This window comes from Bos taurus, chromosome 27, assembly GCF_002263795.3.
Source record: "Bos taurus isolate L1 Dominette 01449 registration number 42190680 breed Hereford chromosome 27, ARS-UCD2.0, whole genome shotgun sequence".
Lineage (NCBI taxonomy): Eukaryota > Metazoa > Chordata > Mammalia > Artiodactyla > Bovidae > Bos > Bos taurus.
Genome location: NC_037354.1, coordinates 15,600,416 through 15,624,023, shown reverse-complemented (window position 1 = coordinate 15,624,023; position 23,608 = coordinate 15,600,416). Strand labels below are relative to the sequence as shown.

General features: G+C 45.5%; 2 protein-coding genes across 7 annotated transcripts in view; one reads left to right on the top strand and one right to left on the bottom strand.

The window, feature by feature from the left end:
* The window catches only part of LRP2BP (LRP2 binding protein), a 31,587-nt gene extending 27,169 nt beyond the window's left edge, over positions 1-4,418 (top strand). For both annotated transcript variants that reach the window (XM_024986428.2, XM_024986431.2), the window contains exons 10-11: positions 1,809-1,838; positions 4,065-4,418. The gene's annotated coding sequence lies outside the window, so the exon portion shown is untranslated. The remainder of the gene's footprint in view (positions 1-1,808; positions 1,839-4,064) is intronic.
* Positions 2,421-23,608, bottom strand: part of SNX25 (sorting nexin 25) — a 91,991-nt gene continuing 70,803 nt past the window's right edge. For 2 of the 5 annotated variants that reach the window (XM_024986289.2, XM_059882243.1), the window contains exons 11-21: positions 22,439-22,570; positions 19,271-19,411; positions 17,717-17,830; positions 12,947-13,111; positions 11,127-11,244; positions 10,779-10,939; positions 10,381-10,519; positions 6,973-7,039; positions 4,085-4,278; positions 3,526-3,626; positions 2,421-3,010 (exon numbers count right to left, since the gene is read on the bottom strand). In XM_024986289.2, coding sequence (XP_024842057.2) covers positions 2,930-3,010; positions 3,526-3,626; positions 4,085-4,278; positions 6,973-7,039; positions 10,381-10,519; positions 10,779-10,939; positions 11,127-11,244; positions 12,947-13,111; positions 17,717-17,830; positions 19,271-19,411; positions 22,439-22,570 — 1,413 coding nt within the window. In that variant the 3' untranslated portion in view covers positions 2,421-2,929. 5 annotated transcript variants of the gene reach the window in all.

Here is a 23,608-nt window from a genome sequence, read left to right as displayed (position 1 = left end):
AATAAATATTGAAAGTATTGTTTAAGATACCCAAATGACACCTTCTTTGTAAATGTTTTGGCTTTATTTTATAAATCACACCCATCCTTTCTAAAGTGATTTATAAGAACTCAGCACTGCTAAGTCATTTCAGTTGTGTCCGACTCTGTGTGACCCCATAGACGGCAGCCCATCAGGCTTCCCCGTCCCTGGGATTCTCCAGGCAAGAACACTGGAGTGGGTTGCCATTTCCTTCTCCAATGCATGAAAGTGAAGTTGCTCAGTCGTGTCCGACTCTTAGCAACCCCATGGACTGCAGCCTACCAGGCTCCTCCGTCCATGGGATTTTCCAGGCAAGAGTACTGGAGTGGGGTGCCATCGCCTTATCCGCATCTTAGCACTGCTGCTGCTGCTGCTAAGTTGCTTCAGTCGTGTCCGACTCTGTGTGACCCCATAGACGGCAGCCCACCAGGCTCCGCCATCCCTGGGATTCTCCAGGCAAGAACACTGGAGTGGGTTGCCATTTCCTTCTCTAATGCATGAAAGAGAAAAGTGAAAGTAAAGTCACTCAGTCGTGTCCGACTCTTAGCGACCCCATGGACTATAGCCCACCAGGCTCCTCCGTCCATGGATTTTCCAGGCAGGAGTACTGGAGTGGGGTGCCATTGCCTTCTCCGATCATAGCACTGGTAAAATACAATTAATATGTAGGTGCTGGTCACTAACGAAGTATTAAATGGCACAAAACTACCTGCTTTTGTTTCATGTTCTGGTTTGTCTGTATTACTTGAACTTCATTTTGTCTTAGATAACTTAGATAACTAAAGGGAAGAAATTTCAACAAACTTTAGGCCATATACTTCTCCTTAAATCTCTTAGAGTAGAAACTTAAACCATCCCTGAAAACCAGTCCTTTGCTTTTTGGCTCTCTACTGAAGACTCTGTTCTTCCCCAGGAACAACTTTTCCATTTCTCTAGCCCACTACAAGATTTCATAAAAACCTAACTTAAAGCATTCTACAATACAAACCCACTTGCTTTGCTCTTGTTTTCTTAATAGCATCCATAGAACATTCCTTCAGTTTATGAAGATCCATATTCCCAACTGGTATTTTCTTCTCCACACCCAGTCCATTTCCTTGAGCCTTTAAGAATCTTAAAACAGAAATGCAATAAAGCTGTGTATGGGGACTTTAATCGCACTTTTTAATAGGTCACTCTTCAGTCTCCAAAGTGAAGACCACTTTAATGGCCATTAGAACACAGGTCTGAGAAATCCTAAGGGTAGGAATGTGACATGTCATATTTTGTGATATGCTATGCTTGCATGTCCTAAGTGAATCCAACACAGAAGTTAAAATCACAGTTTACTGTAGTTACCATAAGGCTGGCACGTCTAGCACAAGTGAGCCCCTGAAAACTATTACTACCACTGCCACCAGCCATGATGCATACCTTGACCTGTGACTGGAGTCAGTCTTTAAGGGAGGTAAAGCTTCAAGATCATTAACTGTTTACAAAAAAACAAAAATCAAAACTTCAGTTAAGTCCTTATAGGTGATAACTTACGAAGAGGTAAGACTTAAGATTGAGAAGTCATAACAGCTCTGGTTTAATTACAGAAGATGGGCACTTAGAGTAATTGCTGTGAAGTTCCTGGGCTTTCTGACCTCACTCTGCTTCTCTTCTCTGAATGTCTTTTCTATGTCGCTGTGAATGATCATTCCGAAGTACAATATCTTGGTTTGAGAAAAGCATCAAAGAGCTGTAGCTAACAGAATCTCAGAGATAAAATTTGCTTTACTAATTTTTAATCATTTCTCTTTCAGAACTTATGTTTTATATCAAGAACTTGGCAGGTATGCTCTAACAATGATATAATCAATACCATTTTAATAGACATTTACATAGTATTTTTCTTTCATGGATTTCAAACTGAATTTCTGCTTAATTAGTTTCTTTCAGTATTCCTGGAGGGTAGAAAGGGGAAGTGTTTCCTTATCACTGCATAATAAATGGTAAAACCCAGGAAAATTAAGTCCCTTGTCCATGCCCTACTACTGAAAACAAAGCAACGTCTGTACACCTGATGCCCGTCCTAGTCCCCAAGACTTGATGACACAGTCAAGTCATGAGCAGCACGAAGTAACTTCCCTCCTCTTTGTTTCCCCATCTCATTCCTGCCTGTCTTTCAAAATTTAGCTCCCATCCCACATGCCGAATACAGCTTTTTAAGCACCCATTTGGCTCTTCTCACTCAACTAAAAATCATATTTTTCACATTCATTCTGGGAGAATGGCACAGCCTTTATACCTCCTTACAGAAGAACTCACATGCACAACATTTTCTGCAAACAAGGCACTTGATATATATCTGAACTGCCTTCAGTGTTTCAAATTATTTTTTGAGAGAAAGATACAAGCATCTTAAACATCAGAGCTCTGATTCATTTTTATAATTTATTGCTTCAAATGCTTCAAACTATGGGAAATCTTTGGTAAAAATAAAGACAGGAAAATTTTCACAATAACTTCACACAAAGCATTGCACAACAATATTCAGTACACACAAACAGAGGAATGTTCAGAGTCCTCAGCGAGGAGATTAACTGTACAATGTTCAGAGTTCTTCATTTAAAACAAAACTTCATAAATATTTAAAATATTTCCTAGGTTCTTATCACATATCAACATTTATATTTCAAACAGTATGTTGTCCTTTAAAGGATTTATATTAAAATAAAAATAATTAACAAGTGTTTTTTTTTTTTTTTTCTGTTGCCTAATATACAGCATCAAGTTTCCTCCCCAATTCTGCTTCATTCACATAAAACTAGAGGGAGGTAACTAGAAGTTCAGTGTGGGTCTCAGTCAAGCCCTCTGTGGAAAAGAGGAAAATGTTTCATGTCTATTAGTACAGACATTTCTCTGGTGGTTTATTTGTGCAGTCTCAAACCTGACAAGCTTTAAGTTGATCTAAATGAGTTCTCAGCTCAGGACACAATTCAGTTAGCAGCAGTTCCATCAGCACCTGAACCAACAAAGAAAGAAAGAAAAAGTCTTTTTCTCTGAAGATTTATTCAGATATCTACATCTAAGACTAAAATTTAAAGCCTGAGATGCTCCTCGGTGAACAAGTTGCTCTCCAAAGGAATCCATATTCTATAAACTCCATTCAGATTGATTTCTTTCATGGTCCATTAACCACCATCAGACCATCAGGGTATTTAATATTGCTCACTATTATAAGACAGACAGCTAGGAAACAGTTTGCTTTGTTGAAATAACAAAGCAAAGCAGTCAGGCAGAGATGTTACAGCACAAGAGAGAAACAACAGCAGGCTGGGAAGAGGAGGTGGCATCCACTGGGAGTGGTTTTTTTTTTTTCTTAAAGCAAATTGAACAGACAAAAATAAAGCAGAGAAAATGGGTTCAGTTATAAGTAATAAAAATGATTACGAGTATAAAGAATTAAAATCTACCCCCATATGTGAACAGAAATGTACAACTGAAGAAACAGTGAATCCTCTGGGAGGCTTTACTCACGTATAGCAGGTGCTTATTGGCTCTCTTTTCTTGAAGTGCATTGAATATTTTTATTATACCATAACGGGCATTTTGCTGTCCAACAAGGCTCTGAAGCATATCTGAAAAATTAAGTTTATATTCCAAGCTGCTACTGATACAAGTGCACCGTGCACAGACCTCCAGTGAGGCCCTGCCCTGCGCACCCAGCACATAAAGGCGCTGAGGAACGTGAGGGGCAGGTTCTTGCCAGTGTTTCAGGAAAAAATAGTTTTTTGACAGGCATTTATACAGACTATAATTTTAATACCCCAATTAAAACCATAGCTCTCAAAACAGGGGGTTTTAAAGTATAAAATTCTGTTATCTAAAACATTGTTCTAGTGAAATTATAACCAGTACTGTTCTTTTGGGGACTCTTCAGTATAATTTCTTAGCAAGGGACAAGACATGATTTCAAAGAAAAAAGTATGATCACTTTTTTTCACTGTAAATAATGTTTCCTAAGTGGCAGATGCCTTAGTGGGGCTGACGACACTCCCTTTCTGTCCGACTTTCAGGAGCAGAACCCAGGCCTCACCTGGAATGTTCTCGAGCAGCTTCTGCTGGGCTCTCTGCTTTGTTTCCTGGCTGCGCGCGCGGCTTTGTTCTTGGCGTGGGATTGTGTTTGGCGGTGCCGGCTTCCCATTGGGCCAAAAAGCATCCCGGAAAAGGTTGATGTAGTAAACCAACATTTGCTCACTGAAAATCCAGTTCACTGTGTCCCGAATTTGTCTTTTAAGAGAAAACTACGTCTCAGATGAGGTTTTTAAAAATTGTATTCTCTCTTTCTCAAAAGGCATTTATCAGTGGGTAGGTTAAGATACAGTGTGATCTAGGCGTTTGATGAATAAACTAGGAATTGGATTTTTAAACACTGACTCTGAAAGTTATTTTTCATTTTGGTAACACTGATGGCCATTCATTCCTGCAGCTCACATTTCCACTGTTACTGACTTCTCTAAATGTTTGCCACACGGTGTCTTTCAATTTTGAAAGGCAATAACTGAGAGGAGATGGATTCATTTGAAGTTGGCAACTACTCTAACTGTGCACGGTACTTAACATACTAATTTCTCCATAAAGTGTTGCAAGCTGAAAACATCCATCCATGTAAAGACAGCGAAAAATGGCCTGAAGACCTTCCTGAGCTCTGGCAGTCCCGGGGAGAAGCAAGCTTTTTCACTGGTCGTCCCTTGGGGCTGCTGTGGAAGGGGGTGCTGGGCGGAGTTCTCCAACCCGGGAAGCATCTCACAGGCTCACGAGGCAAAGAAGGGAGAAGATACCCCTTTCCCCACAAAAGGGAGCACTCTGAGAGGATACACTGCCGCCCAGCCACTCCAACCTCCCACAGGAATAAAGACCGACAGACCCTGACCCGCAGAGTTATAAGTGGCTTTTATGCCCGGTCACTCAGGTCTTGCATAACGCCGACTTCAGCAGTCCAGTTCCAACCACCCACAGGATTGCTGCTGTCAAGCTCTGCTACCAGCAGAGCTCACGGGAGGAGCAGTCCTGAGGGTGGCGGGAGGTCTCTGCAGGAAAGGGGAGCAGAATCACCTTCCACTCTTAGCACCAGGAAGGCCTGAGACTTCAAACTGAATTTACAAATAATCAAACAGCCCTTTAAGAATCTGACATCCCAACCAGATTTTTAAAGGGACGATGTCTGGTTTTCAGGAACAGTATCTGAAATAGATGTTTCAAGCCCAGCACTGTGCACAGAGTAACCCAGTCACCAGTGAAGTCCAGAGTCCACTATGAGTCAGAACCGTGGTAATCCTGTAACTGCATGTCTCCTAAGACACTTCCCAGTACTGCTTAGACTAAATCAAATAATTTTATTAATTCAGTGGGACTTCTGCTTTAGGAGAGAACCTGCTGACCTGCCTAATAAAATCTACATCACAAAACAGTTTGTCTTGCCTGGAGTCTTTAGGTTACCCACTGAGTGGGCACTGCATGAAGAAATGAAGAATGAAAATTTCAATTCGCAACTTAGAATTAGGTGAGTGGCTTTTCCCAAAGGCCATCTCCTACATATCTTCTATCAATTCAAGTCTGACTTTGTATTAGCCAAAACCATAGGAAGCTTCTGAAGCCATTCTGGAACGTGAAATGACAGTCAGTACCAGGCAGGAGGCACAGGGAGCTGCTGCCAAACTTCATGGTGTGGCATTGTCTGCCTGAGGCAGAAGAGCAGAGGGCGGGGTGCTCCGCCACTTCTCTACCTGAGGACAAGCCCCCTGAGCCAGCAGCCTGGAGATGCCTACCCGGTGCCCCTCCCCCGGCCAGGAAAACCACTGCCTAATGTGTTCACTGCTGTCAACCCACGGCTGCTCATCTTAGCATTAAGAGCCAACATCATAAATCGAAGCAAGGAATGTATACGTGACTTTCTGAAACTAGAAATGTGCAAGTCTGGAGTTCTGAGAAAAATGGGGCCATTCTGAAAACTTTATCCAAGGCCTTCATCAGACTGAAACTGTAAGTTAAACAGGGCATTTTTCTGTTTAAAACAAAAGCCCACGATACTGAGTCAACCAAACAAGTAACTAACACCATTAAAAAAAATCTTAAACAGAAGTAAATTCTGGTTTATCACCACAAAGGAAATATATTCTATTTGCAAATGAATAAAAATATAAAGTGTTCTTTATTATGTTTCCCACAAAATTTATAATATTTGTGTAATAAAACTATCACTTTAGCCTTGTACACACATTTGACAACTAAATTTTTCACTTTGAAAAATATCTGATAATCATCTTAAATGTATTTTGCTGTTAAATTGATTTCCCCCTCAATTTTAGCATTTGAGTCTCAGTTTTTCTTGTGTGGGAAAGTCATGTTGCTGACAGTTGAAGAGTGCTGAGTATATGTAACCTTTATGGATAATGTGCTACAGTTTAGAATACACATATGGCTTACATAGCAGTGTAACAGGATATACACACCCCTCATGGATACTCAGGTTTCATCTAACAAGAGAATATACTATTTTAATGCCACCTCAACCCTAAAAAAAAAAGTATGGTTTTCAGACCCTTCAAATAAATACTGGCCATGTGCTGCTCATCCTACTTTCCTTTGGCTCAAAAGTCTAAGCCTTTAAACTGAACCCCATCATGTGACATAAAAATGCTGCACCCACGGTACTAAAACCAGCCATCAGGGTCAACAGAGAACTTCACAGAACAGTCTTCCGACCCTCATCAGCCAGCCAACGGGAGCATGCGCCAGCTTCTGTCATCTGGTGCACCGTGTGTTCTGGGGGAGAGAGTCTTGCAGAAATTTGCTTCCCTCTCCAGTCTTAGAATCATATCAGAAATACAAAGAGAAACTAAGAGACCCTCATTTGTGGAGGTAATCTGACTGTTAAGGCAAAAGGTAGGGCATGAATTCAAATACTAATTTCGTGCAACTTACTTGTTGATGGTTCTTCCAAAAGTGACCTGAACGAGAGCAATCAACGTTCTTCTCACCCATTTAAACACTGAAATATAAATCAGAGGGAAAGCATCACCACAGGCTATCACAGTCGTGACGTCTTCACAGCAGCACAAAACATAAATCTCACCATGTCATTCAACCTGAGTCCTGACACCAAGTCAGGGGCGATGAGTTCCAGAATTTGCATCCAGGTTAGCAAACTTCGCTACCCAGGAGAATTCTAATAAGCTTTCATTTTCTACTTAGCAACTGATGAAACCTACAGTTTTTCTTTTTTTCAGCTTTTCAGTGCCTAACAACAACTGAGCTAGCGAGTGGAACTAAAAACTTCATGAGTCCTTGGGCTGCTGACGTCTTGTTTTCCACTAGCGGACGGTGCAAACCCAGACAGAAGATTTCTGTCTGGCTTCTTGAAGCCAATGTTCTAACAGTGCTGTGAATGAGAAGCATCTGTGGTCAAATGTTGATGAATATTCTGAAATATTTATGAACTGCTGGACCTAACTGCTCCCTTTGAATACTGCTGTGTAGACCAGGGGCTTTATATATTTTATGCCTGTGGGGGAAGAAAGGGGAACTGGGAAGACCCAGGATCCCGAGTGAGCCATGGACCCAGCACTCCTGCGCCACTGCCTGGAGCAGGCGGCCGCCATCCCCTCCTCCCAGCCTCTGGCGCCTCACCTGGGAAAGGGCAGTGTTAACACAGACTTTTTTTTTTTTTTTTTTTGCTCAAAGAATTGCGTCAATATTTTGTGTCAAAGAGTTTTGTGAAGGGTGCTTTCTACAGACCTAAACTCTTAACTATTAGCATTAGATTAGGAGACACATTGCTTTAAGTGTAGAATATGAATATAAACCAAAAGAAGGCAAGGAAATGCTGTGAGGATATTTTTGACCTGCAAATTATAATCAAAACCAAATATTCCCTTTATATATTCACCTCCGTGAACTGAAATGTTTAGCTCCTGACACATGGCTTGGCTATGATAGAGCCAGGAGTTCAGGTCTCCTGCACCAGTAAGAAAAAAATGAGTAAATTCACAAACACCTCTGTACAAATATCAATAGCAGTTAACACAGACTTGGAACTAGGCTTGAAAACATTCTCAAGTCATTTCTAACTTTTAAAATGTGTCCAGGTGCAGTAATGTCAATCCTTCAAGCAAGAGTCCTGTCTTGGAATCAGAACCATGCCTCAGAAGTGCCCTTCATGTTTGATGGAATTCAGAGCACCCAGGAGGCGTGTGTCTGTTGGGAGGATCACCTGTGCACCTTCTAGGGCAGCAGAGAGGTGGCCACACCCAGAGAGGGTCTAGGACACGGGCGGCTCCAGGAAGAATGCCTGACAGCCGAGTGCCTGGTCATAAATGTTTAAAACAGCTGTATTTCTGGTCCCTTTTCATAAACTGAACTAGAGCAGGAACCAAAAATAGCTCTGCTACACATTCTCTCCCGCCACCAATTCCCTTGACTCTGCTGTGTTTTCCTAACCTTCTCTAGTCCCCCAACACGCACACACACACCCATTATTCCTTCCAAGGACTCATCCCTTCAAAGCCACATGGCAGCTGCAGCAACACTAGGATTTAGCTGATGGCAAATAAATCACATCTCATTATCAATGATGTTCTATTTATTGCCCTCTGAAATGTCACTAGCAAAACCAAACATTCTTCTGAGCAGGCACGAGGAGGAAGTGCACGCCGCGGAGACAGGACTTGGGGCCTGACTCCTGGCCTGACTGCCTCTGACACGTCCACCTCTCTCTCAGTCTCCCTGTGGCAGAGAGAACACACTGACCAAAGGCGAAGATGGTGCTTTCTCACTGTTACCAGCTCTGGAGGAGTCACGGTTTAACAGACCAGATTTCACTGAGGAAGAGTCAGACTCTCGGTGGGTGGAGGACAGGTTTGTTCTGCCTATACAAACATTAGCAAACATCTCAAAGTGCCTAAAATATAGACCAGCTATAGCTTTTTCATCGGAAAGGATCCTTCATACTTAGACAGTACTCCATCATGTGGATAGTTCTTAATTTACCACCTGTTTCTGAAGTTTGACTTAGTTCCAAATTTTCATTATTAAAATTATGCTCAAATGAACATCCTTATATATAAACCTCTGCCTGGAGTTTAGAATTTAATTGTGTCTGTTGCTCAATGTGAATTACATTTTGGGAACCCTTATACTGTAAATTCACTGAAGGAAGACTCTACCTCTGAGATGTCTTTGTTTCCCCTATGGAGTTATAGCTAAAACATAAGTTTCTGAAGTGTCTGCTGATTATTTTAGATTTGGTTTAGAGGAAGAAAGAAACCACTGAGCTTCTCCAGTGGCTCAGTCAGTCAAGAATCTGCCTGCCATACAGGAGATCCAGGTTTGATCCCGGGGTCAGGAAGATCCCCTGGAGAAGGGCACGACAACCCACTCTAGTATTCTTGCCTGGAGAATTCCATGGACAGAGGAACCTGGTGGGCTACAGTCCATGGGGTCGCAAAGGGTCAGACACGACTGAGTGACTAACACACACATTAGAGAAAGAAAAACTTAAATGACCAAAGCAATCCCAGCACTATAAATTTTCTTGCCTCTTCATTCATCTACCCAAGCATTTTATTGATCACCTACTATGGATCACAGATGAGGCATTATAACAGACACTGAAGATTAAAAGACAAAGATGTGCTCAAGTTTATAACAGCCCTTGGAAGTTTCTTCATCTGCACAGAATTCTTTAAATGGCATGTTAAGGGGTATATAAGTAAGAAGCTACACACAGCCTACCTCCTGTGTAGGACCAACTCTCAGCACTGTCTTTGCCCCAAGGGAAGAAATGCTCATCCAAGGGGACAGAGGCCCGGACACTCTCAGGGCAACACGTACTGGCTGGCAGCGTGATATGCCTTGTGAAACCTGGCTCCTCCCATGTGCTTCCTTTTCTAGGCACTCAGGTGTGCCTTTAGGTACCTGTAGCACCTCTAGCTTGGAGAAGGCAGTGGCACCCCACTCGTACTCTTGCCTGGAGAATCCCATGGACGGAGGAGCCTGGTGGGCTGCAGTCCATGGGGTCGCCAAGAGTCAGACACGACTGAGCGACTGCACTTTCACTTTTCAGTTTCATGCATTGGAGAAGGAAATGGCAACCCACTCCAGTGTTCTTGCCTGGAGAATCCCAGGGACGGGGGAGCCTGGTGGGCTGCCGTCTATGGGGTCACACAGAGTTGGACACGACTGAAGCGACTTAGCAGCAGCAGCACCTCTAGCTAGCACACCTCAGGCTCCAGGTGTGCCTGAGTATGCTGGCCTCATGACTCAGAGCAAGGTGAGTGTGGGCAGAGGGTCCCACTCAGGAATAGTGACAAGAGCCGAGCAGTGCAGTCTGACCTTTGACCCAGTGCTGCTCTGGGACAGAGGCGCCCGCGCAGGTCTGAGCAGAACAGTCTCCTGATCCTCTTGATGCTCGTTTCTTTGAAGTCCATCTCCCCCGGGGGCCTTCAGAGGACGATTTCTCAACGTGGTACTGCTGTTACTCGGGTCAGGAGAACCCTGTGTTGTGGGGCTGCCCAGGGCTCTGGGGGTGTAGATGCAGCAGCCCTGGCCTCCACCCAGAAGATGCCTGAAGCGCCACCCCACAGGCTGTGAAAGCCAGGAATGTCTCCAGACACACCCAGTGTCCACCGGGGACAAAAGTCCCCCATGCCTCCGTGGATGACCACTGCTCTGGGGCAGAGAGGTGGCTGAAAGCAGACTTGGCCTCCCTGCGTCCCTGGCCACATACTCACCTTTAACAAGTGGCTCTTCCTCTGCTGCGCAAAGTCAATTTTTGTATACCTTTTGATGATAAAGCCATGAGGCTGTGCTAAGTCCCATGAAAAGAAATTCAAAGCATTCCGGCTTTCTGTATTCAGAGGAACACGGTGCAGGGTAATCAGGACCCTGCATTCTAGGAGCACAGAGATGAAACCTGTCTTAAGAGCCGACCTTGGTGTCTGGCTGGCCTGTGAAAGTATTTGCTGAATGGATATAAATACGTCTGCTTCAGGAACAAAGGCATGTTAAATATACGTGTGTCCACGTGTGTATAGCCACTTAACCTGAAAACACCATTGACTCGTAACAAAGAGGCTTACTTCCTCGAAGTTCAAAAATCTCCCCAATCAACATGAAACACGGTTCAGCCAAGGCATCCTTCCTTCCATCTGCGTCATCACCATAATCTGATAGGTCACTGTCCTCCTCTGCCTCCTCCTGGGGGAACAGAAAAGTCACGGAAAGCAGGTCACTCACCCAAGACAGATGCAGGCGCCATCCCTCTTGCAATGTCAGTTCTGAATGATGTCCTCATGGTTCAACCTCACACAGTCCTTCTACTTCCCTACATGCAGAACTCTAGGCCTTTTCCAAAAAGGTCAAAGTGTATCTAACCCCAAGGAAAAGCTTGATCCCAAAGCCTTATTCAAGCTCTAAAACAATTCTGAAAAGCCTCTGTCACTGCATTAATGAGGAGTGAATTCGCAGATGACAAAATAGTTGTCTAACCATTTGGGGTTTTAAAAGGCTTTTCAGCTTAAGTGATTTTAAATTCACTGTGTTTTACAGGCATGTATCATTAAAGTAATTTTTTTTTAAGGCTCTGAATCAAGCTGTTATTCTGTATTTCAGCTAGTCTCATTTCCTGATCTTCATATCAGCAACTTTCAGTTGAAAACTCATTATATGCCAGGCACCAGGCCAGTGCAAATGAGTATGACACGGTGCCGGACTTTGAGAGGCCCTGGGCTCTGTGCGGAGGTGACCAGGAAACACGCGGCTGTTTCTGTAGTGGGGTGCAGAGCGGAGGCAGGGGTGCAGACATCAGCCAGAAGATGACAGCCGAGGAAGTCCATTCTGCTGTCTGCAGAGGGAGCAGCTGGCACTGTGGGACCAGGGCTTCGGGGTTGGACGGCAGAGGAGCAGCCGGGAAGTCTCAGAGGAGGAGTCCCCCCACCACCAGAGGCTGCGGAGAGCAGGGAGGACCTGCGGCCTGAGGGCAGATTTCAGAGGGCAGATTCCTGCAGTGGCTGGGCCACAGGGGACATGGTGAGAGGTTCAGGGATAAACGGGAGGTGGCAGAGGTGAGGGGCCAAGTCGGACCGGACACAGCACATGCGGCCGTGAAGAGAGGCAGGGAGATGCTGGGGAGGCAGGTGGGCATGGCATCCCCTGTGAGCTCCGCTCCAGCTCACGATGCAGCAGACGCTCCTTCCGCGGTCACTTCCTTCTGTCCAAACTCATTAAACCAATTCCAATGAAGAGGTGGAAGGGTCCTTCACTGAACTACAGAGATGCCAGATTTCAGAGACGGGCTCGGATAACTTCCTGGAGAGCCAGGTGAGAGTCGCAGCCCGAGTAAGGAGCCCACTGGAGGGAAGCCTGAAGCCCGGGTGTGAGATCACCCACGTCTGCTGTCTCCCTCTATTCACTCCTTCACCCACTCACATCACTGCCAGGTTCATCTGGCTTTGGAACACACCACAGCTTTCCATCCCGAGGATAAAGCTTGAACCCCGCAGCCTGGCAGGGCCTTGCCCCTCCTTCTACCCTCTGCCTCATCTTCCATCAGCCCCCTTCCCGGAGCCATCCCCCAGTCCAAGACCTGCTGACTGTTTCCTAACACATCCTTATGTCCTGAATCTCATTATCAGCTCCAACTCCTCCAAAGTGAAGGTCCCCATCCTGGGGAACAGCCAGGCCGCCTCCCGTAGAGGGGCTTCCGCAGAACCGCGGCCGCATCCCACCCACCTACCTGCTTACCCGTCCTGTCCCCCAACACGACCGCAGTGGGAACTCAAGGGGGTTGCTTTGTCCCCACGTGCAGCAGGCCTGCACCAACACCTGCTGCTTCACACAGCCTGCAAGAAGACGTTCGCTTAAATACGTTTCAAAGACATACAACCTTTAGACAGCTCACCTCCTGATGCGAGAAGAAGTCGCGAGGGAGTCTTTCCAAAAACGAGGCTAATGAAAAACTGGCTTTTTTCCCCTGCACGTCAATAACCTTGAGGTAGTCAGGAGAAGGGCTCAAAAAGGCATAAAGTGCTTCACTCTGACACAGTCTTTCATCCGAAAGCAGATTCTGTGGGAGAAAGAGGATTAATTCTTCCTACATGGTAGGAACACGTCTATGCACTGGGAGCCCCCAACATCAAGATGAAGAGCTGGCTATCTCAGGAAGTGTACTTTCCTCACAATTCTGAATCTAAAACCATTATCCTTTCCCCCTGAAAGAAAATGCATTAGCCCGATTCTCACTGATCTCAATGGCAAACAACTCTGGGGAGGTTGACTGGAGCTCCCTTATCATTCTGCTGGTGGGAGATACTGGCCCACAAGAGAACTCATGGCTTGGGGCAACAGAAAAGTCTCGCTTTACAAACCGCCTGCAGATTCAGGGGCCACCACCTTTCAAAGTCAACTTAACTGTCGCTCGTCTGTGTTGGAACAAGGTACGTATTTGCACAGCACACCAGGATCTCATTCAACCAGTTTCATGGCTACCTGCGGACTTTGCACGTCAGCTGAGCAAAGAGCTCTGTGCTGCCACAAGGTGGTAACTGCCTGCCAGGCGGCAGCTTTCTGTCCCTGGGCTGCCACACGCCCCAGGTGGTGCGTGCTTACATAATTATGTAACTTTTTATTGGCCCCTAAACTGGAAATTTCCTTGAAGTTCTCTATGTGCTTGTCTGGCCTTAGGAGAGAAGAAAGGAGGACATTGTCAGGTTCGTTTCTGTGCAAAGCAGGTGCTCCTGGCAAGACAGAAAGTCAACGATGTGACCCTAAGGATGTGCAAGTGTCTGGTACTCATAGACTCGGGATTGCGGGATAAACGAACCAATGAGAAATCCTGCCCCACGGATGGGGTGACCCCCTGGGGGATGGAACTCGAATTCTAAGGGCAGAACCCTCTCTGCTGGGAGAGGAGAAGAGAGGAGCTGTCCCATGAGGTTTGCGTTATCTTTGTTCAGATGCAAGTTGACATCTGATAAACCCTATGACCCTCCCTGGAAAAGCCCCTCTGAGTATGCCCAATACTGCCATGCTGGGGATTGGGGTCCCAGGGGCACCCCGCCCCCAGCCCCCCACATTCCAGCGGTGGTCAGCTCCCTGTGTCCTGCAGAAGACTGGCCTGAGGCTGGAGGTTCTGCCTCAGGCGTGGGAAGGAGACTGCGGGCATGGGCCGCTGGACTCACTACTGCCTTCCCGGCCCCTGAGCGTGTTTATTCCTTTCACAGAGCCTTAAATGCTCAGCGGTACGTGAGCGTGGATGAGCAGGAGTGAGGTATTCTCCTTCCACCTTGATTTCCTGGCTAATCTACACTCTGACACTCCTTCATAAAGTCATAGGAACGGGTAACTAATGGTAAGCCTCAAATAATACAACAACCATAAACATGGAAGTGATTCAGGACGTGTTAAGTGTTTGGACTAAGTTATATTCTATTATGAAGGAAAATAAATTAATTATGTATGAAAAGTTAGACATGTTCTCAAAGACTATGTCCATGGGGGAAGGTATAATTGGGATTTTATCACATTTTAATGCTGAGAACAGAATCCCAGTCCCAATCCTTACCCCCGAGGGCTCAGAACATGTCACTGCATGTGGCGGAGAGTGGAGGAAGGCTGTGGATAGGAGGGGACGAGTGTACAGGGCATTCCGGGAAGAGCAGACAGCAGGGTCACCCCCAGAAGCAGGTGCAGCGTAGTTGGGGGGACGGCTGGAGTAAGGCGTCTGCGTGTGAGGAACAATCAGCTAGGTTACTAAATATCTGTTATTAGTTTGCCTCCACAGGGACCCATATGTAAATATTCACATAAACACACACTCAGTGGAAATCGTCTTTTCTAGAAGGTCCTGTGGACCTAATAATATCTGCCTTTCAGACTAAACCTTTTGCATTTTGCTTTTCCCATTTGTGGGATGATATTATGAAACTTCAGTCGGCTGTGTAACCTACCTAAATATATCAAACAGTGAGCACTTTCAAATAAAGTCTTTGAGGAAATGAAAAAAAATTAAAACAGTTACTTCCTGACTAACAGTCCTGGTGGAAAGACAAGCCGTCCTTGGGAAGTTGTTGCGCTGTTCAGGCAGGTGGTTCCCGCCCTCCGCCTCACCCGCGCCACCTAGTGGCAGCGCAGAGCACATGCTCCTCTTGGCACCAGGGCGGGGACCACGAACCTATTTCCATCACCAGCAACCCAAGAGGGGCAAGCCTGGCCCCTCTCCACATCCTCAGAAGTTCAGGGGTGCCCTGGTCTCTGAAGCACAGCTGGAAAGGTGGCTGAAAGGCTGGCAGCACCAAACAACCCTCCCTTCCTGGAGACCCTCCCTTCCCCAACAGCAGAGGCTGCAAGGAAATGCAAGTGTCAGCTGGAGGGGCCCAGAGCCTGGTTATATTTCTGTAAGAGCACTTAAACATAAATGATTCTCTATCCCACTTCTGCCATAATTAAACTTGGAAAGCTTTTCAAAGATGCAACTATTTTATTTCCGGATGGACACACACACACACAAATTTATATATTTATAACAACACATACATGTTATCTTTAGAGAGAAATGAATATATGAGAGAAAAGCAGAAACTGATTAACACCTGTAAGGGAACTCTAGCTAAAATTTACCTAGTGTAACTATGATCTGTACACCTGATTCAAGTGATTATAATATAGCCTCTATTGAGAATCTGCAACATCTATTAAGTCCCAGGACTTCTAGCTACCTCTTCATTGGCAAACAGTGTTTTATGAGGTGAAGGTTCATGCCCCCTGCCTCTGAGAACTAGGACTCGGCGGCCCATGGTGTGAGTGACTTAATTATAGTCTGAAGACAGAGGCCCCAGCTAAGGAAAAAATAAATAGTGGTTGCTACTGGAGACAGCATAGCTTTGTCCAGTCTTATTCTCTAAACATAGACTGAAGGAAAACAAGTGTTTAGAGGAAATCAGGAGACTATCTTTAGGACCATGCAGTAGGCAAAGAGCTCAAAAAGCATTAAGCACAAAAAGGAAAAAAAAAGGACAGATTGGACTAAAATTGAGAATTATGCTCATTAAAAGAACTCATTAAGAGACTGAAAAGGCAACCCACAGCACAGGCTCCGACAAGAGACTTACATGCAAACCACACACCCAACTCCTGCAAAGCAATGTGGAGAAGACAGGTGACATGACAGAAAAGTAGACACAATTTTAACTTCACAAAAGAAAACGGTCCAGTGTGGAGCGACCAGAACCCTGCATGCTGCTGATGAGAGTGTACAAACTGCTTTGACCACTGAGGATAAATGAAAACCCCCAACCTCCAGGGACCCCCCAGCAGACATTCACCAAAGACCAGCAGTGGCAGCTTCAGCTTCGCTCCCCCGCACAGTCTCTGGCTGCAAACTCTCTGAACGCCCATCAGCAAGAGCACGAACGGACTGCAGCGGGTGCGCACAAGAAGCCCATTCAACAGAGAAAACAAGGAAAAGGAAATCAAAGATGGTCTGCAATGAAGAAGTTCGGGACCATCACCCTGAGTGAAAGGAGTCACACAGAAGCGGGTCCATACCCTTCATTCATGTTCAAAACCCTTCATTCATGTTCAAAACCAGCTGTAACTACATGGCTGAGAGTCAGGACTCTGGTCCCCTGTGGTGATGCTGGCGGGACAGGAGACATCCTGTCTCTGGGACCGGATGCTAGTTACAAGGTGTCCAGCTACAAAACCGGAGAAAGCCTTACACATGGTATCTGCATATTCTATATCTGTACATCTGGTCCCATCACTTCATGACAAACAGATGGGGAAAAAGTGGAAACAGTGACAGATTTTATTTTCCTGGGCTCCAAAATCACTGCAGATGGTGACTGCAGCCATGAAATTAAGGCCACTTGCTTAATTTAAGGACACATTAAGCAAGGACACTTGCTCCTTGGAAGAAAAGCTGTAACAAACTTAAATGTATTAAAAAGCAGAGGTATCAATTTGCCAACAAAGGTCCATAGAGCCAAAAGCTATGGTTTTTCCAGAAATCATGTACAGATATGAGAGTTGGACTGTAAAGAAGGCAGAGCACCACCAAAGAATTGCTGCTTTCAAATTGTGCTAGAGAAGACACCTGAGAGTCCCTTGGACTGCAAGATCAAACCAGAAAATCCTAAAGGAAATCAACCCTGAATATTTATTGGAAGGACTGATGCTGAAGCTCCAATACTTTAGCCACCTGATGTGAAGAGCTGACTCACTGGAAAAGACCCTGATGCTGGTAAAGACTGAAGGCAAAAGGAGAAGGGGACGACAGAGGATGAGAGGGTTGGATGGCATCACCAACTCGATGGACATGAGTTTGGGTAAACTCCGGGAGATGAAAGACAGGGAAGCCTAGCGTGCTGCAGTCCATGGGGTCACAAAGAGTTGGGCGGGACTTAGCGACTGAACAACAACAATAGTTTAACTACCAAAAAAAAAAAAAAAAACCACACACATACACACACACACACAGAAAAACAAAAATAATAAAAACAAAGAAGGAAAAAAAACCCCAAATACCCCAAACCCTAAACCAAAGATATTTTGAGGATCTGGCATGACATGTGAGAATAGAAGGCGAACAGGCAAACCCTTAGAATGGAGTCAGTTTAACCCCAAGTAACTAATGTTTCCTTCCACATCCAAAAAGTTTTCAGTGGCTTACCTGTAAAAACTTATTTAATTGATTCTTTGACTTTTCCATAAACTTTTGATCTACAGATTTGAAAGGCAGCTTGCTAAGAGAAGGCAACTGGACTTTTTTTAAAGAAGGGAAACACTGTGAGGGAAAAGAAATAAATGTTAGTTATCTCAAAATTACATTTAAAGCTTTAAAAATTTATTTTAGATGTTTAATAAGAACAAACCAAGTAACTTCCTCTTGTATTCATTTCCTCTGAGACTGAACACCTTGAAAACCTACCTGTTCTAACCAGGCTCAAAGAATATGGAGGAACAGGACATGTGACAAGAAAAGCTAAGACTCGTCCCTAGACTGACAAGCGCCTGGAAGCTGGAAATCTTGGAGCCAGGCTGGGAAGATGGGTCTGCACAACAGCACAGAGCACAGGGTTCTAGGTATGGACAACTGACTCATGGCAAGAGTTTTTCTCTTGGAATGTGTTTTGTTTACAACACATCTGCAAAACCTTATCACGGTTGACAAAAGTAGAGCATGGGAAGAACCAGCTTTATTACTGCCTTTCAGGGCAAAGTGCAGAATGTAAATATATTAATAATAATAATAATGGATGTCAATAAATAATAACAACAGGCTTTTCTTTGTGGATTAAATCCTGTGTCCTGCCAGACACTGTACGAGAAGTCTGGCGTGAGTAACAGCTATGCATGTGTTTAGCTGCTCAGTCGTGTCTAACTCTTCACGACTCCACAGACTGTAGCCCACCAGGCTCCTCTGTCCATAGGATTCCCAGGCAAGAATAGTGGAGTGGGCTGCCGTTTCCTCCTCCAGGGAATCGTCCCAACCCAGGAATGGAACCCAAGCCTACACTGGCAGGTGGATTCTTTACCACTGAGCCACCAGGAAAGCCCACTACGACTGTGATTACTACTAATAAAAACAAATAATGTTTGCCACGTGCAGCACATCCTTCTAAACGCTCTGTGCATGGTTACTCCTTTTATTCTCACAACAGCTCTGGGAGGCGGCTGAGATGGCACTTCGTATCTGTGCCCACTGATGAGGGCAGAGAGGCACAGACAGACGGAGCGGCAGGGCCAGTCACGAGCTGGTGACCGGGGAAGCGAGGATCCAAACTGGAGGCAAACTCCGGCAACCTGGCCCCAGAGTCTGTGCCTTCGAACACCGCACTTCACTGACCCACTCCTTGGTGTGATGCAATGCAGTATGTTCTACTCTCTATTGCTGTGACCCTGAACGGATCCCGTTATCCTCTAACGGGTCACAACTGGCAGCTTTGAAACCACTGGCCAGAGATACCCTCAGCTGTCCTCCAGCTCTGGGGTTCTGTTGGGTTCAACGGAAGTCAGACAGTGATCTGTGTATTCAAAGACTCAGACTAGACTAAACGGTTGACCCACAAGTAAATTTCCAACCACCAGGCTGAAAATACCACTTTTCCAGTGTCAACAGCAAAGGGGAAAGAGGGACCAGTTTCCCTGTGTCGTTAAAACGGAAACGGGCCCTGAGATCTCTTCTCGCTCAGTAATTCTAAGCCTGTGCCACAAGCGTTCGTACCTCACTAAGTCTCCGGTGTAAATTCTGAAACTCACTGAGCCTCCTGGGGACCGTCCAGTTCTTGGTTTCAACTCCTCCAACTTCCTGTAAGCTTACTGTGACAAAGTAACAGGGCATTTGCTCGCCATTCTCTTCTGTGACCTTGGAGAAACAGGTGAACACAACAGCAAGAAAGAGCACGGTGAGCAGACGTGGCAGGCAAGATCCCTGCACCCCTCCAGACGCCCTCTCCCGGGCGTGCAGGTCCCACACGGTCCCCAGGACTTGAAAAGGATGGGCTCTGCTCTGGCATTAGGCTACTTTAGAGGGCACAGCCCACCTGAAACCGGGCCTATCCTAACCTCAGGGGCCCTCACAGAAGCAGAGGGATTTCTTTGGTGAGTAGAAAAAGAATCAGAGGAAGCACAAGAAGGATCTGACATGCGGTGCTGGCAGAAAGATGGACTGGGCCACGCGGAAAGATATGGAGTATTTCTAGGACCTGAGAACAATGCCAGGCTGACAGCAGGAGAACAGAGACCTCAGCCTCACCGGGAACTGGATTCTGCCAAGAACCTGAATGAACTTGGAGGTAGACTTCCCCCAGATTCTCCAGACAGGAACTTAGTCTGGCTAGCCACCTGACTTCAGCCTTACGATATAGTGAGCAGAGAATCCAGTCACGCAGCTGGACTCTCAACCTGCAGAATTGTGAGCAGAGAAGGATGGGGGGCCTCCCCCGTTTAACACAGGACTCCACACACCGTGGTTTCTGTTTTCATGAAATTTCACATTGGGAGACGTGATTTCCTCTACCTCCCAACTGAAGACAGCTCTTAAGCACTCACACACACACCCTGTCATAATTCAGAAAAGGCCACCATTGCTCCTAATGTAAATGGATTAGAGAAGAAACAAAAAGAAAATATGCTGAATTGAAGCTTGATTTAGCGTCATGAACCGAATTAGAGACAAAGAGTAAACAGAGAAGCAAAGCAAAGGGACGCAATTCTGCTGAGCACCAGCTGAGCCCCAGCGGGGAGGAGGACCACCGTCCCTCATGGGAGGCAGGAGGTAGAGCACAGACAGCCCACGACTGTCCCGGGCGCGCACAGCTCACGGCGCCTCGCCTGGCTTAGAAAGCCGGAGGGGAACACCTCCTCCACCGTTCTCACGGGGCTGCTTCGTGGATGCTGGGCGGTCAGATGACCCCTCTGTGTCCACTGCTGTTACCTTTTCAGGGACCAAGGTCACAGCAAGCTCCTGAGTAACAGCTGATGACCAGGGCAAAGGGCCTTGTGAGGGTTTTTCCTCCTTCCCTCCCCTCCTCAGTATCTGCCTTCGGAAGACAGTTATAAGCAACTGTGCAATGCCAGAGGCAGCTCTGAGCAAAGCTGGGGAGGTAACAGAATCTGTACCCCATCCCCAGGGGCTCCTCTTTTATACCTTTTGACACCACATCCCCTGAATGCCCCTTCCGAGACTTCCACACCAAAGGTGATTCCATCAGCAGTGAGGAAGTGTTTCTCACGGTGTTCCAGGCTCTGGGCAACCTCCCCTGACCCGCTGTCCCCCTTCCCCTCAACCAAGGCACCCGGCTCTGCACCTTAATGGGAGGACAGCAAGCACCAAAGGCACACTGAGGGCACTCGGTAAGCGCTCACGTGGCATGGCTTTCAAGCCGGCACCTGGAGAATGTGCACAGTTTTGCTTCCTAAACTAGAAGTGAATTTCAGATTTGTGAATTCTAAGCCTTTCCCCAAGAAAGAGTGTCAGGCCACTGATGATGGGAAAAGCAGGGACGGACACAGATAAGTTGGGCAGATGGGCCCTTGAAAATCTCAGGAGTTGAGTACTGGTCCAGACATATGAAACAATGATGGAGACCAACAGTCACACTGAACATCAGTAGAGAGTGTGTGTGTGTGTTGTGTGTGTGTGTGTGTGTGTGTGTGTGTGTGAATTGTAACCTCCTAATTTATACCCCCACCACCCCACACCTTTCCCCTTTGGTAACAGTAAGTTTGATGCTCTTGAACTGTGGTGTTTGAGAAGACTCTTGAGAGGCCCTTGGACTGCAAGAAGATCAAACCAGTTAATCCTAAAGGAAATCAGTCCTGAATAATTCATTGGAAGGACTGATGCTGAAGCTGAAGCTCCAACACTTTGGCCACCTGATGCGAAGAACTGACTCACTGGAAAAGACCCTGATACTGGGAAAGATTGAGGGCAAGAGAAGGTGAAAACACAGGATGAGATGGTTGGATGGCATCACTGATTTGAAGGACATGAGTTTGAACAAGCTCTGGGAGTTGGTGATGGACAGGGAAGCCCGGCGTGCTATGATCCATGGGGTTGCAAAGAGTCAGACACAACTGAATGAGTGAACTGAACTATAAGTTTGTTTTCAAAATCTGTGAGTCTGTTTCTGTTTTATAAATAAATTCATTTATATCATTTTTTAAACTCACATTCCACAAGTGATATTATATGATACTGACTTTCTCTGTTTAGCGTGATAATCTCTAGGTAGGGTGGACCTGACTTTCTTCTCCAGGTGTCAACAGTCGGTTAGATGGAAAGGAAGTTTACACTAATGATATAAATGTATAAAGCATTTTTCCATCAAATGAAATTATTTTTACATACAAAAACAGGGATATGGTGTATTCTGAAAACTACTGTCCCATGTCCCTCAGAGAAGAGCAAAATATTTTCTAATTCCAGGAGGAAATATTCATTATTAAAGATCTTAGAGCTACTGATGTTTGAGCCACTGACATCAGCAGGATGGATCAATCAGAAATACATTAAAATTTTTTCATCTCCAAATTTCAAGTAGTGTTTTCCATTTTTTTTCAACCCTCAGTAGAAAAGGAAATTGGTAATTTGAGGATATCAACTGTTTCTATCTGAAAGTTGCTTACGATTCGTGAACAAGGACAACTTTCTGTCTCAAGGGGAGGGAGACGAGATCTATACCAGGCAACCCAACAAACAGCTCCCGGTCAGGAAGCAGAACGGAGATACGGAGTGAGTAAGGCAGGACCAGTGCAGTCCAGAAGGATGAATATAAGCGTTTGATTCCCAACCCTAATTCTTTGGTACAAAATCTAATCTGATAAAGTCAAACTTAACACTCTGGGAACAAATACGTAATCAACTGGGAAGGGAAGCAGTCATACCTACCTCTCCACTGGTGATGGAGGCTTTCCACAAGCCCAGGTTCTCACACCACCAGTCTGTTCGCGCCATGTGCAATTGGAGGTCTGTGCGTTCTTTCTCTATTAGAATTATCTCCTCTTTCAATTTAGAAACAATCTGTCACAGGGGAAAACATCCTGGGAGTTACAAAACCATCTAAAACTGTGCAGTTCACGAAAGTAGCAGGTTACCAAATCAACACACACAAGTCAGCTTTGTTTCTATATACTGACAATGCATACTCCAGAAAGGAAATTAAGAAAACAGTTCCATTTACAATAGCATAAAAAAAATCACAAAATACTTAGGAAATTAACTTTAGCAAGGAGGTGAAGGATTCCTACAATGAAAACTACAAAGAAAGAAAGAAAGACATTACAGAAGACACAGATCAAGGGAAAGACACCCTGCAATTTACACAACTCTATTATGTGAAGCCAGTATCTCTGCCTCAAAACTCTCCTGATCATGCAGTCCACAAGGACCTGTTCCTTCTTGAGAGAGCCTGCAGCAAGCTTGTCCTGCACTGTGTCATCAGTACGGGCTGTAATTGTTTGATCTTTGGTTCCACCGTCAGCATGTTTGCGCCCCCCGCCCCCACCCCGCCCCGCCAGGGCAGGTTTCTCTGTTCACTCTGTTTCTCTGGTTCTTCATCCTGCTGCACTTACTCATCACTGAGGCTTCTGAATGCACCTACAGAAGGTGCCAGAGGAGATCAGGTTGGCAAAGCAAAGAGCACCAGCCGTAGCTACATTAAGGGAAAACTCCTTGTCAGACCCACGAAGCAGGAATGCAAACCAAGAGGCTGCACCACTGCCTGGGTGAGATGCTGTTTACATTTTTTTTTAACTTTCAAATTCTCTTCGTTTCTAGCAAAACAATCCTTTTTTTCCCCCATTTTTTTGCCACACAGCATGGCATATGGGATCTTAGTTCCCTGACCAGGGATCAAACCTGCATCCCCTGCACTGGAAGCAAAGTCTTAACCACTAGACCACCAAGGAAGTCCCCAATCTATTTCTTGCATAATTCTATGAGATGATCTAAGTTGTGCTTGGAGTGTTTGAAAGAAAATATATATATATATATTAAGATTGTCCCTGCTTAGTTAACTCACTTCCAGAATCAACTATGTCACAAGGGGCAGTTCAGCCC